This window comes from Tursiops truncatus, chromosome 10, assembly GCF_011762595.2.
Source record: "Tursiops truncatus isolate mTurTru1 chromosome 10, mTurTru1.mat.Y, whole genome shotgun sequence".
Lineage (NCBI taxonomy): Eukaryota > Metazoa > Chordata > Mammalia > Artiodactyla > Delphinidae > Tursiops > Tursiops truncatus.
In genome coordinates, this window is record NC_047043.1 from 65669896 (window position 1) to 65690937 (window position 21042).

The window sequence follows — 21042 nt, forward strand, 5'->3', positions numbered from 1 at the left end:
TTCTCTTTGTTGTGGAGTATGGGCTCTAGGCACGTGGGCTTCAGTAGTTATGGCACGTGGGCTCAGGAGTTGTGGCTCACAGGCTGTAGAGGGCAGGCTCAGTAGTTGTGGCACACGGGCTTAGTTGCTCCGTGGCATGTGGGATCTTCCCAGACCAGGGCTCAAACCTGTGTCCCCTGCATTGGCAGGAATATTCTTAACCCCTGCACCACAAAGGAAGTCCCAAAATAGGCTTTAATTAAAAAACTGTAACAAGTAGAAAGAGGGTGATTATATAATGATAGAGGGGTCATTCATCAAGAGCATATAACAACTGTAAATATATATGCACCCAACTTCAGAGCACCTGAATCTATAGAGCAAATATTAACAGAACTGAAGTGAGAAATACACAAGAATACAACAATATTAGATTCTTTAGTACCCCACTTTCATCAAGTGATAGATCATTCAGACAGGAAATCAATGAGGACATGTTGGACTTGAACTACACTTAGTACCAAATGGACCTAACAGTCATATTTGGAATATTAAGAATATTCTGTCCAATAGCAGCAGGATACACATTCTTCTCAAGTGCACATGGAACAATCTCCAGGATAGATCACATTAGGCCACAAAATAAGTCTTAACAAATATAAGAAGATAGAAATCATATGAAATATCTTTTCTGACTACAGTGATTTGAAACTAGAATTCAATAACAGGAAGAAAACTGGAAACTCCAAAAATATGTTGCAGTTAAGCAACACAATCCTGAACGACCAATGAGTCAAAGAAGAAATCAAAAGGGAAATAAAAAAATATGTCCTGAGACAAGCAAAAATGGAAACACAACATGCTAAAACTTAGGGATGCAGTGAAAGCAATTCTAGGAGGAAAGTTAATAGTGATAAATGCCTCCGTTAAGAAAAAAAGGTCTCAAATAACCGAACTTTATACTTTGTAGAACCAGGAAAAGAACAAACTATTCCCAAAGTCAGCAGAAGGAAGGAGGTAACAAAGATCAGGACAAAAATAAATGAAATAAAGAATAGAAAAACAATAGAAAAGATCAATGAAGCTAAGAGTTGATTGTTGTTTTTTTTTTGAAAAGACTAGTTGGCAAATGTTTAGCTAGATTTAGCAAGAAAAAAGAGAACTCAAGTAAATAAAATTATAAATGAAAGAAGAGACAGCTGATAAACAGAAATACAAATGATCATAAGAGACTGCTATGAACAATTATATGCCAACAAATTGGACACCCTAAATAGAAACATACGACCTACCAAGACTAAATTATGAAGAAATAGGAAAACCGAACAGACCAATAACAAGTAAGGAGATTGAATCAGTAATCAAAAACTTCCTAACAAAGAAAAGCCCAGGACCAGATGGCTTCATGGGTGAATTTTATCAAACATTTAAGAAGAATGAATGCCAATCCTTCTGAAACTCTTCCAAAGAAATTGAATAGGAGGAAACACTCTTCAAACTTATTTTACAAGGCCATCATTACCCTGATATCAGAGCCAGATAAGGACACTCCAAGAAAAGAAGGCCAATATCCCAGATGAATATAGATACAAAAATTCTCAACAAAATGCTAGCAAACCAAATTCAACAGCACATTAACAGCACATGATCAAGTGGGATTTATTTCAGGAATGCAAGAATGGTTCAGCATCTGCAAATCAATCAATGTAATGTGCCACATTAACAAAATAAAAGATAAAAATCGTATGATCAAAACCTATAATGGAAAAGAATCTGTAAAACATACACATATATATGTATATATATGTATATATATATATAAACTGACTCACTTTGCTATATGCCTGAAAGTAACACAACATTGTGAATCAACTGTAGTTCAACTAAAAAATCATAAGATCATCTCAATAGATGCAGAAAGAGCAATTGACAAAATTTCAACATCCATTATGATAAAAACTCTCAAGAAAGTGGGCATAGAAGAAGCACACCTCAATATAATGAAGCCATATATGAGAAGCCCACAGCTAACATCATACTCAACAATGAAAGGTTGAAAGCTTTTTCTCTAAGATCAAGAACAAGACAAGGGTGCCCACTCTCACCATTCCTATTCAACATAGTACTGGAGGGACTTCCCTGGTGGCGCAGTGGTTAAGAATCCACCTGCCAATAGGTTTGATCCCTGGTCCGGGAAGGTCCCATGTGCTGCGGAGCAGCTAAGCCCATGTGCCACAACTACTGAAGCCCACATGCCCTAGAGCCCATGCGCTGCAACTACTGAGCCCATGCGCCACAACTACTGAAGCCTGTGCACCCTAGGGCCCATGTGCCACAACTACTGAGCCCACATGCTGCAACTACTAAAGTCCACGAGCCTAGAGCCCACGGTTCGCAACAAGAGAAGCCACCACAATGAGAAGCCGCGCACCGCAATGAAGAGTAGCCCCCGCTTGTCGCAACTGGAGAAAGCCTGCACACAGCAACAAAGACCCAACGCAGCCAGAAAAACCAAGACCAACAACAACAACAACAAAAAATCCCATAGTACTGGAAGCCCTAGCCAGAACAATAAAACAGTTAGGCAAGAAGAAGAAAGAAAAGGCATCCAAATGGGAAAGAAAGAAAGAAACTGTCACTACTTGCAGATGACATGATCTTATACATATAAAATTTTTGAAGACTCCACCAAAAAACTGTTAGAATAAAAAAATTCAATAAAGTTTCAGGATACAAAATCAACATACATAAATCAATTACAAAATTCAGAATATCCTCTGAACTATCTGAAAAAAAAATAAAGCAAACAATCCTATTTACAATAGCATCAAAAACAATAAAATACTTAGAAATAACTTTTCACTAAGTAAGTGAAAGATCTATATACTGAAAACTATAAGATATTGATGAAATTAAAGAAGACAAAAATAAATGGAAAGATATCCCATGCTCAAGAATTAGAAGAGTTAATATTGTTAAAATATCCACCCCTACCCAAAGCCATCTATAGATTCAATGCAATCCCTATAAAAATTCCAGCGGTGTTTTCCACAGAAATAGAAAAACCAATCCTAAAATTTGTATGGAACCACAATGGACTCTGAATAGCCAAAGCAATCTTGAGAAAGAAAAAAGCCTGAAAGCATCACACTTTCTGATTTTGAACTATATTATAAATCTATAGTAATTCAAAACAGTGAATGTTGTACTGGCATAAAAACAGACACATAGGGCTTCCCTGGTGGCGCAGTGGTTGAGAGTCCGCCTGCTGATGCAGGGGACACGGGTTTGTGCCCCGGTCCAGGAAGATCCCACATGCCGCGGAGCGGCTAGACCCATGAGCCATGGCGGCTGAACCTGCACGTCCGGAGCCTGTGCTCCGCAATAGGAGAGGCCACAACAGTGAGAGGCCCGCGTACCGCAAAAAAAAAAACAAAAACAGACAAACAGACACATAGACCAATGGGACAGAATCAAAATCCCAGTAATAAACCCACACATATACAGTCAAGTAATATTTTAACAAGGGAGCCAGTAATTTTCACTGGGGAAAGGATAGTCTCTTCAATAAATGTTGGGAAAACTGGATATGCAGAAGAACGAAACTGTACTCCTGTTTTATGCCACGCACAAATATTAACTCCAAATGTATTAAGGACTTAAATGTTACACCTGAAACCGTAAATCTCCTATAAGGAAACATAAGGGAAAAGCTGCTTGATGTTGGTGTTGGCAGTGATCTTTTGGATATGACATCAAGAGCACAAGCAACAAAAGGAAAAATCAGCAAGTGGGACTATATCAATCAGAAAAGTTTCTGTACAGCAAAATATAGTCAACAAAATGAAAATTCAACCTGCAGAATAGGAGAAAATGTTTACAAACCTTATATATGATAAAGGGTTAATATCCAAAATATGTAAGGAACTCTTAAAACTCAGTGGCAAAATATCAATTATTCTGAGTTTTTAAATGAGAGAAAGATGTGACTTTTTTCCAAAGAAGTCATACATACATGAAAAGGTGTTTGATAATCAATGATCATCAGGGAAATGCAAATCAAAACCACAATGAGATGCTACCTCACACCTGTTAGATATTACTTCACACCTATTTGCTTATCATTAAATAAATGCTGGCAAGGATATGGAGAAAAGAGAACCCTTATGCACTTTTGGTGGAAATGTACATTTGTACATTCCAAAATGCCAGTTCTGATGCCATTCTCTGGCTACCCATGTGGGGTGCTTTCAGACTAGGTTGAAGAGTTCTCCCCCAATTTTTTTTTTAATTTATTTTTTTGACTGCATTGGATCTTCTTTGCTGCCTGCAGGCTTTCTCTAGTTGCAGCAAGCAGGGGCTACTCTTCTTTGTGGTGCACGGGCTTCTCATTGTGGTAGCTTCTCTTGTTGCAGAACATGGGCTCTAGGCGCACGGGCTTCAGTAGTTGCAGCATGCTGGCTCAGTAGTTGTGGCTCTCGGGCTCTAGAGCGCAGGCTCAGTAGTTGTGGCACACAGGCTTAGTTGCTCTGCAGAATGTGGGATCTTCCCGGACCAGGGATTGAACCCGTGTCCGCTGCATTGCCATGCAGATTCGTAACCACTGCGCCAGCAGGGAGGTCCCAAGTTCTCCCCAAATTTGATGCCTCTGAAGTCTAGAATGATGTCTGTTATTGTCATCCAGGATGATTTACACTGAAATTAGCTGTAAACTCCCATATATAGTTACAATTGAACATTAATGTTTATGATTGGTAGTCATTTTTAAGAGTTAGTCAGTAAATTCACTTGAGAAGAATGCCTTAGTGTAGACCCTAAAAATAAAACAATGGAAGGAGTTGTAGGCCAGTAACCTTCCCAGTGGGATATAGGTCAGTAAACCATAGAAAGCTTGCTTTTTGTTTTTTGAAAGCCTGATTTTTTTAAAGCTTTTTTTTTTGTGAACTATTTTATTTATGAAGTTTTCTGTTGTACATAAGCCTTCTATGTGATGATTTCCCCAGCTGGTGGAGACCTGTTTTAATTATATTTAATATGTATCATGGGAACATATATTCCCATGGATGAACATTAATAGTCAATAATAATTAGCCAATATAGCTAATAATGCACATGAATATTTAATAATTAACTAATATAGCTAGTGAGATGCATTTAAATTAATATTTAATTGTACTTCAGTTTTATTTAGGGTTAAATGTGTATACTTGTTAAAAGAATGAAACCATTCTACTCAGCAACCAGTCGTCTTAGCCATGTGATGTGGAACAGTTCACCAAATGAGAGCTGTCTCACAACCTGTAGGGGCCAAAAGGAGGCAGGATAGAAACTCTCATTTTCAAGTCTCCTAAGACCAGGGACTTGAAGAATGGTGAACACATCTTTCTTCCTGGCCGGGGTTTACTTCTAAATGTGACTGACTTTTCTTTAATAACTAATTATAAAAATAGAACAGCAATAATAAGAATACTAATTATAGATAACAATGATCAACCGCTTACAGTGTGTACTATGCTGAGTTAATCTGCACAAAACCCTATGAGGTTCAGCATGAAATGTTATCCTCACTTTACAGATGAGGAAAGTGTGAGTCAAGATTTAAAATTTTGCACTTAGGTCCCTAACTACTATATCTTGCTGCTTCCCATTATGTTATTTGAACCTTGCATTAACCTTGTGAGGAAGACAACAAAAACTTTTATTTCATTTTTATAGTTGAGGGAAAATGTCCCTTGGAGAGAGTAAACAATTTGTCTGGAGTTTCACAACCCATTTGCATGCAGCTGGGATTGGAATCTGCTTCTTCTAACTTTAGCCAGCAGCAAAGGAACAGCATGGAGAGATGTTTGGGAAGGAGCCACTTGTGGTTAAAGGCTATACCTTCTCCAGTGTGGAGAGCCTGAGGAAGCTGTGTCACGCAGTGCAGGATGTGATACATTGTGTGGAAAGGACAGTGGCAAAACAGAAATCCAGTAACAAGCACCCACCTGTGACTTGGCTGGTACTCTAAGCTAGAAAGGCCTGGGTTTGAATCCAGACTTTGCCACCTTCTTGCTGTGTGGGACCTTCAGCATTTCACTTCCTTACACTAAACCTTAGCTGGCTCTGTCAAATACAAATAACATTTGTCTAACAAGGTTATTAGAATTAAATGAGATCATATATGTAAAATATATATCAGAATGCCTAGCATATAGAAGGTTCCTGATAAAAGTTAGTTTCCTTCCCAATTGATTGAGTTTTTCTTTCTTTCCATAGCATTTATCTAGCCGGCAGAGTGTACAGCAAAGCACATCTCAGGTAAGCAACTTAACCAGGCCTCCCTCTCTTTTCCCTCAGTTCTTTCTTTTACACGATTATAAAATAGGGATGCACCAAGAAATTACTGACTTCTTTTTTTTCTTTTTGATAGTCTTTTATTTTTATTTATTTATTTATTTTTACCACTGACTTCTTGATTGTGACCTAAGGAGCCCTGACCTCCAAGCGGACTTGGCTACTCTCCACTCCTCTGTGCAAATTTACACAAGCACGGTTGAAACAAAGTAGACTGAGAGACTAAAATGAATCAGTCTGAGAAAATAAAAATGATATTTAGAATGGTAACTATTACTATCTAACAGTATAAACGAAATGCATCAGGGTCATGATAGCATCTCCAAGAAGTGACTTTGAAAATGGTTCTCTGGAGAATTTAGATGTTTGTGACCTGGTGGAGATTTTGAGTTCACTTATAAGTTGGAATTACTGTTCCCATATCTCCTTCACTCTGTTTACTTTTCCCAGCTGCATATTTGCCTACCTCAAATCAAGCATATTGACGCAACATCTGCTACTAGCAAAGAAAACACTTTCAATCTCCCTTTCTCTCCCTTCAGCAGTATGAGAAGAGTTAGTCATTTAGTTTTAATTTTACTTATGATCAATATAATGAATAACTAAAATATTAGCAATCACTGTTTTTTGCCTTCCTCATTAGGTAGATACAATGCGCCCACGACATGGGGAAACCTGTCGGATACCAGTGCCACATCACTTCTTTCTCAGTCTGAAGAGTTTCACCTACAATACCATTGGGGAAGATACCGATGTCTTCTTTTCCTTATATGATATGAGAGAAGGCAAGCAGATCAGGTAAAAGTTATTAGAAGCTCTGGTGAGGTTGAGACTCTGTATTAGAATGGTGTGTCCTAGATCATAGGCATCTCTGGACTTCAGAGAAGATAGATGCACAGAGGAGGCAAAACAAGATAAAGTGACCTCCTCTTATTTAGCTGAGAGTTTTGCTTCAAATCCCAGTGTACCCTGAAGTCACATATGGCCTCTTTTGTCCCTGTGCCTATTTCCACATGGAAGCTCAAACTCAATCTTGGCCATCACCACCTCAGGGAAAGCAAATGATGCGTCTATTCAATGCCAGAGGAAACACATAGGGGAAACATAGAACAAAGCAAATTCAGCAAAGCGACCCAGCTCTTGAATGCAGGAAGCCCTGGGCTCTGCTTTCCTGCATGTGGGATGGAGAGGGCTCACAAGGAAATAGGCTTATGTTGTCCTGTTTGAGGGCAGCCCTGGCCCTCATTGTCCGCCTAGCCCCGTAAAAGGAAGAGCATATTCTGGACAAAAGGGAAAGTTGGCCTGACTCTATCATTCCTCTTTGACTTGGATTGGAGGAGAAGCCACAGAAAGGGACTGACATGCAGTAGACTGTGTGTCTTAACAGAGCAATGAGACCCTTAAGCATGAGCAACTGCAGTAGTGTTTTTCCCCTTGAAAGGTAGGGAGAAATCAAGGAGACATTCTAGGCTTCTCTTCCTCTAGATGTCAGCAAGCCTCTAAAAGGGTGAGAAGACCTTTGTAGCCAACTTGGAATTTTAGGGAGCCCTGGCTTTTCTCTGTGATTATCTTCCAGGTGGGGCAGAGAGAAAATAAATCTTGGGATACTTTTATGTTGCATGGGAACTTTCTGTGTTAAGACTGCCTTATGGGTTGTTGTTGTTGTTTTACTTAAGATTTGAAAATAACTTACTTTTCTAATTGCGTGCTACATGTGGGAAGATTTTAAATGGAAGTTGTAACAGAGTACAAAAAGAAAGCAGTTAATTTATATGTTCCACAGTGCCTCTAGTCTTGACTATCCCACCCTGCCCCCCCGCCAAATTAAAGCACTGTGCTTCACTTTGGCATAGGAGTAAAATGATATACTCACTGATGAGGGCATGTGGGTTTTCCTTGTCACCAGTGGCTCACAGTATGTGCTTCTAGGAAAGCTGTGGTGGTGAAGGCAACTACAGCTGCTGCACATAGGCAAGACTATAGGCCAGGGCTGCATGGATGTAGATTCTGACTGCTCTTGTTTTTCTACTAGACCAGAGGTTTGTAAACTTTCTTATTTACATTTGTGTGTGGAAGAGTCCTTTTTCTTCAAGCTAAATTTTATAAGAAAGTTCAATAAATGAAACAGATAAAATAGAACTACTCTGCTGATGAAAGGGGAAATAACAGGAATCTCACAATGTCCCTGCCCCTACCTAGTAAGTACCCTGTGGAACCTCTGAAAGTACATGGGTTACGGTTTGAAAACCAGAGCACACTGTTTTGTCATCTCTGAGTGCCAGGGACTATGTCTTCTCTCTCCATGATCCTAGCACCACACACAGTGCCTGTGCCCAGTACATTCTTTATCGGACTTAATGCACAGAGAAGATGCAAGCCCAGTACAGGCACCCCATTGCTCTGGTTTGTAATTCATGCAGGATCATCAGTCCATGCAGTTGTTTTATCTTTGGACTTATTGTTTATAATTTAGTCTCAAGAAACAATAAAACATTTTAAAAGAAGAAATGTAAAAAAAAATTTTTATAGAGTTGCTGGAAATGATTAGGTCATTTAAAATCCCTACATATTAGAGAACTATACAACCTTCACATTCACATAATAAAACTGTAAGATTCTTAGTTGAAAATGTACACTTTCTTTAGTTTTAAGAGTGAATTAACAAGTAGAATTTTAGACATAGGTTTAACCAATAAATGTTCTTTCTTCTTTCCATTAGGATTTGTGTAGTGTGTAAGCCCTTAAAAATTTTAGGTCATTGAGCTGGTATTATCAGATAATTATGCTTTCATTATGATTAATTATCAAATTGGTCACATATTACTTTTTTGAAGCAGTTGTCAGAAGTCACAAAAGATTAGGGGGATGTATTACATCAGGTGCACAGAGAATAGATACAGAGCAATCGGTTTAATTGTTTCTTCTCCTCAAGATAACTCCTTGAGTGACTATTTTTCCAGTCAAATATTTGTAGTCTGGCCTCCAATCAAATGGTGCTAGTCTAGTGTTCAGTATTGCCAGGACACACTCAACCTCTGTGCCAAAGAACACATGTGAGCGGGGGAGCAAGCTAAAGAGAAGACCAGCTATTTCTCTACTCTAAGTCTTATTGCTGATTCCACAGGCAAACCTAGAAGGGCTAAAGTGAATGACAAATTGCCAACCCACATCATGCATTCTGATATATTTTGACTGATGAGTATTAGATGATCTGCTGGAGGGCAGAAGCAGCAGCTGGCAGGGCCTTGGTAGCTCTATTTTTTTGTTTCATTTCATCATTCCAAACAGAATCATAAATACTTAGCCTTGAAATCTAAATCTCTAATTAAGACCTCTCCCCTGAGCTTCAGGTCTCATTTCCTTTTTTCTACCAGACATATGCCCTTAGATGTCCTTCAGACATCCATCAACATTTCTAACCTGCATTCATTTTCTATCCTCACACATATACTTCCTCCTTAAATCAAGTGAAAGGCATTTGCTCAGAGATCCATATCAGAAACTTAGGAGTCCTCTTAGGCTCCTCCCTCTCTATCTCCATCCCTTCTCAGTTAATCACTATATCTTATTAACTTCTATCTCCTAATGCCAATGAAATCACTACCCTCACTGTCACCCCAGATCCTTCACATTTCTCCCCAAATGTAGACTCCCTGAATCTGTCTTCCTACCCTGAGTTATCTTCCACACCACCACTATACTTCTCTTTTAAAAATACAAACTGTTCATGTCAGCTCCCACTTAGGCTAAAAGCCCTTGTTACTTAGCATGGCATAAAAGGCCCAGCATGATATAATTCTGCCTGTTTCTCTAACCTTATTTCATGCATCCTATTTTACTCCTGATGACTTATTTGGCTTTTTCTAAACATGCCTTGCTCTTTCATGCCTCTCTACCTTTGTTGGCTTGGTAAACTCCTGTTCATTCTTTACAACTCAACTTTATGAAACCTTCCTCATTCTGTTTATGAGTAGAATCAGCCCTGGGGCTTCATTGTGCACATTATGTCACCCTGTACCTAGCTTTATCCCATTACCAGATATTATACTGTAATTACACACATGCATATAGATTTCCCCCACTGGAATGGGAGCTTCCTCGTGTGTTTTTTGTACCATTTTCTCCCCAGTGCTAACCACAGGACTTTGGATATTGGAGCATTAAATAAATAGTTATTGAGTGAATGAATGAATAAATCCATCTATCAAATAAGTACCAGTCAGTCTCCTGTGAATCAAGAAATTTTCATTTAATTGAACAGTTTAGCAAGCATTTGCTGAGGGTTTCTTGTTTGTGGGCCCCTGCAATACCTGCTAGGGATTTAGAGTTAAAAAAAAGAAATGTCCCTGCCCCTGAGGAGGTCTGAACAGGGTGTTACAGAATTCCTAAAAGATGTGAAACATGTTATTCCCAATTTTAAGTACCAAACAAGCTGAGTGGAAAAGTAAGATGGGCAGATGTCTTATTGACATGTGGCAAGACTTTAAGCACAATAAGAAGTCAGGGAGGTGAATGTAAAATATTTGGCTGATGGGAAGCAGCAGCATAGCACAGGGAGATCGGCTCGGTGCTTTGCCATGACCTAAAAGGGTGGGATAGAGAGGATGGGAGGGAGGCTCAAGAGGGAGGGGATATGGGGACATGTGTATGCATATGGCTCATTCGCTTTGTTGTGCAACATTAACACGGTATCGTGAAGCAATTATACTCCAATAAAGATGTATTAAAAAAAAAAAAGTCAAGGAGGGACTTCCCTGGCGGTCCAGTGGTTAAGACTTTGCCTTCCAATGCAGGGGGTGCAGGTTCGATCCCTGGTTGGGGAGCTAAGATCCCACATGCCTCGTGGCCAAAAAACCAGAACATAAAACAGAAGCAGCATTGTAACAAACTCAGCAAAGACTTTCAAAATGGTCCACATCAAAAACAAAAAATCTTTTAAAAAAACTTCAGGGAAAAACAAACAAAAAATACAACCTATTAAGATAGAAACTTTTATAGAGCTTTTCAAGCTGAAAAAAATGAGAAGTCCTATCCAAATCCTGGTTGTTTTATATATTTTTTCTAATCAGTTATATTTCAGACTTTGTTTCATATTTAGGATTAAATTGTATGGTTTGGGAAAGAAATACAGTCAGCTTTGCAATGATATACTGGGAGAGATGACTTATCCTGTCATGGTGAGCTGGATCAGTTGTCACCAGGGTTTTGAATTCAACATTTGAAGAACTATTTTTTTTTTTTTTTTGGATTGTATGGTACTTTTATTTTTAATTTTTTGAGGAAACTTCATACTGCATTGGCTGCACCAATTTACATTCCCACCAAAGTCCACAGGGGGCCCTTTATTTTCTCCACATCCTTGCCAACACTTGTTATTTGTTGTCTTTTTTTTTTTTTTAACATCTTTATTGGGGTATAATTGCTTTACAATGGTGTGTTAGTTTCTGCTTTATAACAAAGTGAATCAGTTATACATATACATATGTTCCCATATCTCTTCCCTCTTGCGTCTCCCTCCCTCCCACCCTCCCTATCCCACCCCTCCAGGCGGTCACAAAGCACCGAGCTGATCTCCCTGTGCTATGCGGCTGCTTCCCACTAGCTATCTACCTCACGTTTGGTAGTGTATATATGTCCATGCGTACACTGTTGGTAATGTAAACTGATGCAGCCACTATGGAAAACAGTATGGAGGCTCCTCAAAAAAAAAAGAAAATAGATGTATCATATGATCCAGCAATCCCACTTCTGGGAATATATCCAAAGGAATTGAAATCAGGATCTCAAAGAGATAGCTGCAGTCCCATGTTCACTGCAGCATTATTTACAACAGCCAAACAAGGAAGCAACCTCAGTGTCTATTGGTGAGTGAATGCATAAATAAAATGTAGCATATACATAAAATGGGATATTGTTTAGCCTTTAAAAAGAGGGAAACTCTGCCATTTGCAACAAGATGGGTGAACTTTGAGGGTATTGTGCTTCATGAAACAAGCCAGACATAGAAGGACAAATAATACATAATAACGCTTATATGAGGAATCTAAAATAGTCAGACTCAAAGGAGGAGAGAGTAAAATGATGGTTGCCGGAGCCTAGGGAGAGGGGAAAATGGGGAGATGTTAGTTAAGGGTAGTACAAACTTTCAGTTATAGCAGGTGAATAAATTCTAGAGATCTACTATATGGCATGGTGCCTACAGTTAGCAATACTGTATTGCACTCTTAAAAATTTGCTAAGAGTTTAGATCTTTTGTTAAGTATTCTCATTTCATACTATAAGTAGATGATGATAATAATAGAATGGGAAGAAACTTTTGGAGATGATGAATATGTTTATGACTTAGACATAACATTGTGGTGATGGGTTCAGAGGTGTATATTTATCTCCAAACTCATCCAGTTGTATACATTAAATATATATAGTTTTTTATTTGTCAATTGTACCTCAGTAAAGTGGTTTTAAAAAAAGAAATGCTGGGAGATGTGAATTTTCCTAGCAAGTGTTCACCTAATATAAATGCAAGACTTACTAAAATGTATATGTATTTTCTGTATCATCACATAACGAGTATGACAAACATTATGCAGATTTGCCCCACTTATGCTCTGAAACAGAATTTTCTAAGACAATCCATAATAACATTATAGGCAAATAAAATTGTCTTTTTTTGAAGTTAAAAAAAAAGAAGAAATTACTCTCCTGTTTGTTTTTTAATGACATTTATCACCTTCTACATTCTACATAGTTTAGTCATTTATTGTGCTTATCACTTATTATCTGTTTCCTCATTTTGTGTTTCCTGGACAGAGAGGGATGTATTTTGTTCACTAAGGTACTCAAGTGCCTGGAACAGTGCTTGTCACCTAGTAAGTGCTCAATAAGTGTTTGTTGAATAAATGAGTGTAACTATCCAGAATGTTGCAGAGAGATAAAAAGGAGATGAAAAATATGAAAGAGAAATTAAGGAACATGGAGGATAGAATGAGAGAGGGTAATAAACATCTAATTAGAATCACAGACAAAGAGAAAAGAAAAAAAAAGGAGAAGATATACACCAAGAGATAATGGCTGATAATTTTTCATCACTGATGAAAGACAAGAAGATACAAATATAAAGCTACTTATTTGCTTTTGCTCTCACAGGATTCCTCTTTGGGAGCAATGTACTCTCTGACTGTTGTCAGAGGCAAGCCAAGGTTGTTAAATAGAACTTGTCCTCATTTCCATCACTTCACTCTATGGTAATGGTAAATTTACGACATCCAAGGTGGGCCAAAATGCTTTACAATTTTTAAAAAAATTTTTTTTCCTTTTTAAAAAATAATTTTTCTGGCTGCTTTGGGTCTTCGTTGCTGCGCACGGGCTTTCTCTAGTTGTGGCGAGCAGTGCTTCTCAGTGCGGTGGCTTCTCTTGTTGCGGAGCACGGGCTCGAGGCCTGCGGGCTCAGTAGTTGTGGCTCATGGGCTTTAGAGTGCAGGCTCGGTAGTTGTGGCACACGGGCTTAGTTGCTCCGTGGCATGTGGGATCTTCCTGGACCAGGGCTCAAACCCATGTCCCCTGCATTGGCAGGCGGATTCTTAACCACTATGCCACCAGAGAAGTCCCCCAAAAGCTTGTATTCTTAACAAATATAGTATAACTTGGGAAAAGACATGAAGCCCACTGATGGTTTATGGTATCTTGATAAAAGAAGGTTTCACCACCAACAGCAACAAAAACACTTTTAAACTATTTGACTTTTGAAAACACTATAGCACATAGATTCAGTTACATTTTGAATGAAAAAAAAATAAAGGTATTCACAGAATAAATCCTTAGATTCTCTAACCCAATTTAGAGTCACATGTGAATTTAAATACTGTCAAGGACTGCCATTGACAGAGCACCCTTATGGAAGAGTCATGGTATAGCTGTTCCTTTGGCTGCTTCCAAATACTGGCCTTTGTGGGCAGCTGCCCAAACATTGCCTGAGAGTTTGTCAGCAAACGGATGACTTCATGTGCCCCTTAATTTTTTGATTGAAGTATAGTAGATTTACGTTTCAGGTGTACAGCGAAGTGATTCAGTTGTATATATTTATATATATTCTTTTTTTTATAAGATATTGGATATAGTTCCCTGTGCTGTACTTGTTTTTTTTTAATCTATTTTATATATAGTAGTGTGTATCTGTTAATCCCAAATCCTAATTTATCCCTCCCTTCCCTTGCTCCTTTGGTAACCATAAGTTTGTTTTCTGTGTCTGTGAGTCTATTTCTGTTTTGTACATCAGTTCATTTGTATCATTTTTCTAGGTTCCACAAAAAAGTGATACCATATGATATTTGTCTTTCTCTGTCTGACTTAGTTCACTTCATATTATCATCTCTAGGTCCATCCATGTTGCTGCAAATGGCATTATTTCATTCTTTTTTATGGCTGAGTAGTATTCCATTGTGTGTGTGTGTGCGTATATATGTGTGTGTGTGTATATATATGTGTATATATATATATATATATATATATATACACACACACCACACCTTCTTTATCCATTCATCTGTCAGTGGACATTTAGGTTGCTTCTATGTGCTGCTGTGCCCCTCAATTTTGCTGCACATCTCCTCCACGTTTACACTCTGGTTGTCAACAAACCAGGTCATTGGCAAATTGCCGGCCCCCAAATAAAGAAAAATAAATGAATTATGTTTTCAGTTTAGGATGCTAGAAAAAGAAGAAGTAAACTTAAAGAAAGTAGAAGAAGGAAAATAATATAATTATAGAACTTAAAGAAATAAACAGTAGATACAGCAGAAACTAACACAACATTGTAAATAACTATACTCCAATAAAAATTGAAATAAAAAAAGAAACAATAGAAAGGATCAATAAAATAAAAACTGATTCTCTGAAAAAAGAAACTTTAAAAAAGTAGACACACCAGTAGCAAAGAGTAATCAAGAAAAAAGATAAACTATAAATACTAAAAATTATATGGAAAACATTTTTAAATTGAGGTAAGATTCACGTAACATAAAATTAACCATTTTAAAGTAAACAGTTGAGTGGCATTTACTATATTCACAATGTTGTTCAACCACCACCTCTGTCTAGATCCAAAACATCATCACCCCAAAAGGAAGCCATGAACCTGATGAACAATTGTTCCTCATTCTCCTCCCCACCCCACCCCTCTCCCTAGCCCCTGACAGCAGCCAGTCTCATTCCATCACTGTGGATATATCTATTCTGGATATTTCATGTAAATGGAATCATACAATGTGTGACCTTTTACATCTGAATTATTTCACTTGTCATAATGTTTTTAAGGTTTACTCATGTTGTAGCATGCATCAGTACCTCATTTCTTTATATGGCTGAGTAATACTTCATCTTATGGACATGCCACAATTTGTTTATCCATCCATTCGTTGGTAGGCAGTTGTGCTGTTTCTACCTTTTGGCTATAGTGAATAGTGCTACTATGAACATGTATGTATGTGTACTTGTTTGAATGCCTCTCTTCTATTTTTTTAGGTATATATCTAAGAGTGGAGCTGCTGAATTATACAGTAATTCTATGTTTAGCTTTTGAGGAACTGCCAAACTGTTTTCCATAGCAGCTGAACCATTTTACATTCCTGCCAGCAATATATGAGGGTTCCAGTTTATGCACATCCTCATCAGTGCTTGCTATTTTCTGGGGGTTTTCCCCATTGTGGTTTGATTTGCATTTTCATGATGACGAATGACGTGAGCATCTTGTCATGTGTTTGTTGACCATTTGTATATCTTCCTTGGAGAAATGTGTAGTCAAGTTCTTTGCCCATTTTTAATTGGATTATTTGTTTGTCTTTTTGTTCAGTTGTAAAAGTTCTTTATATTTCCTAGATACTAAACCCTTATCAGAGATACGATTTCCAAATATTTTTTTCTTCCTGTAGGTTGTTTTTTTTCTCTTTCTTGGTGATGTTGATGCACAACACTTTTTAATTTTGATGAAGCCTACAGTATCAGTTTTTTCTTTTGTTGCTTGTGCGTTTGGTATCATAGAACACATTTTTAAAATTGTGTATGTATACTATGACCAATCTGATACCAATAAACTTGTGCTCATATGTATAAGAATGTTACTTTTGTAATAGCAAATAGTTTAAGGCAGTCTAAGTGTTCATAAGAAGAGAAATGACTAGATAAATAATAGTGTAACCTTTGAAAAAATTGAGGTGAAAATAAGTGAGAGAGGGACTGAATTAGGTTTCTATTGTTGCATAACAAATTACAACAAATTTAATGGATTTTAAAATTTCCCATCTTTTAGTTCATAGTTCTGTAGGTTAGAAGGCATTTCTGGGTTCTTTGTTCACGATATCACAAGGCTGAAATCCAAGTGTCAACTGGGCTGTGTTTTAATTTAAAAGCTCTAGGGGAAAATTTGCTTCCAAGTTCATTGGTTGTTGTTGGCAGGATTCAGTTTCTTACAGTTGTGGGACTGAGGTTCAGTTTCCTTGCTGGCTGTCAGCTGAGAGCTGCTCTTATCTCCTAAAGGCCACCTGCCTTTCTTGCTATGTAGCCCCCTCCATCTTCAGGTTAGCAATAGTGCAGTGAATCCTTTCCATGCCGTGAATCTCTTACTTCCTTTTCTGCAATTAGTGGGAGAAAATTTGTCACTTTTAAAGGACTCATGGGGTTAGGTCAGGCTCACCCACATAATCTCCCTGTTTTATGGTCAACTGTGCCATATAACATAACCTAATTATGGGATTAAAAGTCACCATACTTACAGTCCCAGGGATTATACAGCCCTGGGATTATTGGGGGGGAAATTTAGGGGACCATTTTAGAATTCTGCCTACAACAGAGACTATTTCTAAATACATAAACATGTTCTATATATGAAAGAAAGTTAATGAGATATTGTTCAGTGAAAACAGCAAGTTTACAACTGTATGTATAGTATTATTTTGTGGGGAAAAACTACATACGTCTATATGTGTATAATGTATATTTGTATTATACTTATTAATTTTTTAAAAGACTAAAATTTTTAAAAATAATCCTTGAACTGACAGATATTTGATGTTTTGGTAGTAATTCTTTTTTTAAAGTAGCTGGCAACAATCTTAAGGGCAAGACAGTTATAAAAAAATATAGCAGGGCTTCCCTGGTGGCGCAGTGGTTGAGAGTCCGCCTGCCGATGCAGGGGACACGGGTTCGTGCCCCGGTTTGGGAAGATCCCACATGCCGCGGAGCAGCTGGGCCCGTGAGACATGGCCACTGAGCCTGTGAGTCCGGAGCCTGTGCTCCGCAACGGGAGAAGCCACAGCAGTGAGAGGCCCGCATACCAGGGGGAAAAAAAAAAATATATATATATATATATATATATATATATATATATATATATATATCTCAAATATTGTTTTTGCCCTATGAGGAGAAAAATAAGAAAAATAATTTCTCAGTTATACTTCTCCCCTTCTTCAAGCCTTCTGGCTTGGCAATCCAGAATAAACATCTGCTTGCTTTTGAGTGATAATGGAGTAAGAAGAGGACAAAGCCTATAAATGGCTAGAATTTTAAATGTCCTTTATATTTTTTCCCTAATATCATGAATTCCCTTCTATAAGGAACTCATTGCCTTTGTTAAAAAATATTTTTCTATTAAGAAAAAGAAAGAAAATATTTTTCTGTATACACATTATGAGTGTTAACTGTTATCTTAATCTATTTAATAATTACCTCCTCAAAATCGTATAAAGAATATTCTTTTAGAAAAGAATTTGTGTTTTGATCTTTATTTGCTTCTATATGGATACTGTTATCTTTTATGTGAATTTCCTTTTTCACAGGAGGAGTATTATTGTTTAACTAATTTTCTCTATGCTACTGGTGTGCCTGTTAATATGCTTGATTCTCTCGCTGGCCCTCTACATATTTAGCAGAGTGCTCTAAAGCCTCTGGGTGCTAGTGATTGATTTTATCACTCAACCGGCTTTCCCTAAGGAGTCTTCAGTATGCCAGGTTTTTCTCCTAGGCCTTGGGAATACAAAGTTGCCCTCAGAAACTTAACCTCTCTTGATTATCATGTGAAAGCACTTACGTTAGCCATCTTTTCATGGATTCTGTGCAAAGCAAGCCAAAAGCCTCATTTCTAATTCTCCTGGAGTTTAGTCAGCATTCAAAATACCCTTGCGTAGAATGAACTTTTTCTTGAAAATCAGCTGCCTCTGTAATTGAAATAGAGGGTTCTGCCTGAGAGGCAAGCTTTCTACCCAAAAGAGATAATCTGCCTCTGAAAATCTCAGGTACCCCTAGAGAGAAATTTTCTTTTAAAATGATGGCAGAGAACTTTGTTAATTAAATCAAACAATTTTTCTTTTCTCTGCAAAAGAGGTCATGTCTTACAATGCAACTGGAGCTTATTTGTGGGAGCTCAGGCAGCCAGTGAAGGACCTGCACATCAGTCTTGGTCCTTCCACTCAGGGCCCCAAAGTTACACAGGTATGGTCTAACCTGTCTTAACTTTGTCTGGGACATAGACTCCAGCCCACTACCCAACATTCCCCCAAGGATTTTCTGTCACTCCCAGCAGGAATAAGAGAAGCTAATACCCTGACTCTGGTGATTATCAACATCACTTTCTTTTCCTACCCTGCTCTCATTGTCAATATGCATACCTTCCCTGGAAATTACAAAGATCTAGAGAAATTAAAAATTAGCTCACTCTCTCACACAAAGAAAGCCCAGAACGTGTGCCCTATGGATAGAGAAGCCAACGCGTGAATATTTAAGTGAAACCGTTTATAATCTATTGTCTTATAAGTTTTCTCTTTTAAGAATATATCTTTCTAATATAACACAAAACTGAAAATATAGACAGAATGAATGCAAATGCAGTTTAAAGCTAAATATATTTCATTTCAGTGCCCAGGCTAACTCAACATGTTTCTACATACATGCCCAAGGTATCATATCTTGCTCTGAAACATTACAGTGAAAATCTGCTTAGAGATAGACAAGTTGAAACTTTCATTTTAGATATGTACCTTGGCCTGTGGTTAATGTGTCTTTTTTCATCTGAGAATAAGGTCAGAAATTGCTCTTCTGTATGTGCCATCGTTTCATTATGTTCAGAGTCTAAGTATCAGGCTGGGGAAATTTTTTAATACAATGTCCTACAGAGTCGGGACAAAAACAGTAAAAGAAGTGGTCAGGCTTCTTTAAGAAGTTCTTTGTTTACAAGAAATTTGCTTTCTACTCTGTCTAGACCATGACACACAGTGCAAAGTAGAATAGAATAACTAATGCTACTGACAGAAGTTTGGAAAAATCCTCTGCCTAGAAAGGAGTGTGGAAAATTAAGGGGTATCAGAGGTAGAAGTTATAGTGGATTGATATAGTCAGATGTTTATTTTTCACCTATTATGTGCTCCCATTGGTATAGGCTCTAGAGACATGGCAGTGAGGAAAACACACAAAAATTCCTGTCCTTGTGAAACTTGTATTCTGGTAGGGGGAGTCAATCAATAAATATAACAAAGAGTAAATTGTAGAGTGTATGGAGGGATAAATGATATAGAATAGAAAAAGTTAAAGTGTGAAGGAGGATTTGCTATTTTGAATAAGGTGTTCAGGGTAGGCCTTACTGAGCAGGTGAACATACCATAGGGCTATCTTCCAGGGGAGAGACCTTTTTTCTACCATCTTCTCATCCTTGGATCTCAAAATGACTTCCAAATTAATGAGGTGGACCAAGGGATGAAATTACAACCAGCCTTCTCACCCCTGGTCACTTAAAGATAAATTAGGAAACTAGATAGGAGGCCTTTGCAGTAATCCAAATGGGAGATGATGATGGTTTGGACTTGGGCTTTTTTTTTTTTTTGAGGTAGAACTGTGCTGGTTTCATTTCTGGTATGGTGGAGTGACCTCCTAACAGGCCAGCCCTCCAACACTTAACTGTTAACAGTGGGTAAAATCCAGAAAAACAGCCATGTTAGGGTTCTGCTGAATGAACAGAAGCAGCAGATTTTGGAGGGGTAAAAACTTGGAGAAAGGGACCAACACAGGGTGAGTGTCCTGTTTTTGTGGTTTTGGTCAGAGCTGTACTCTCAACATAGCATGGGGTAGCTAAAACTCTAATAGAAGCCTGCCATATTTTTAGCCTGAGGAACCAAGAGATGGAGCTTGGGGCTTGAAGGGAATCCTGGGAAAGATAGAGCAGGAGATGGAGAATCCCAGATGTTATATATCACCTCTGCCCATGTCACTGGCTGATCCCTGAATCACACATATGCAGGACAAACTCAAAGCAGCTAGCAACTAAGACTAAAAGAAAACTGAGGGACTTCCCTGGTGGCGCAGTGGATAGGACTCCACGCTCCCAATGCAGGGGGGCTAGGTTTGATCCCTGGTCTGGGCACTGGATCCCACGTGCATGCTGCAACTGAGGAGCCTGCCTGCCGCAACTAAAGACAACTAAGACCTGGTGCAACCAAGTAAATAAATAAATATTTTAAAAAATAAAGAAAAGAAGAGAAAACTGAAGTTTAACCTGCCATCAGTCACAGGAGAAACAGATTACAGATTAAGTCTAACCAAGTTAATTTCCTATTAAAACAAAAATACTAACTGACCCTCTTCAGAAGACTGTAGGAGAATCCAGTGTCTCCACAGCATAACAACTACAATGTCCAGAGTACAATCCAAAATTATGGGACATACAAAGAACATGGAAAATATGAC

At 38.1% G+C, this 21042-nt stretch overlaps 1 protein-coding gene across 2 annotated transcripts in view; it reads left to right on the forward strand.

Annotated features, from left to right (window-relative positions):
• The window catches only part of DOCK3 (dedicator of cytokinesis 3), a 405892-nt gene that overhangs the window by 218844 nt on the left and 166006 nt on the right, over nt 1–21042 (forward strand). For both annotated transcript variants that reach the window (XM_073811161.1, XM_033865050.2), the window contains exons 8-9: nt 6238–6279; nt 6959–7113. In XM_073811161.1, coding sequence (XP_073667262.1) covers nt 6238–6279; nt 6959–7113 — 197 coding nt within the window. The remainder of the gene's footprint in view (nt 1–6237; nt 6280–6958; nt 7114–21042) is intronic.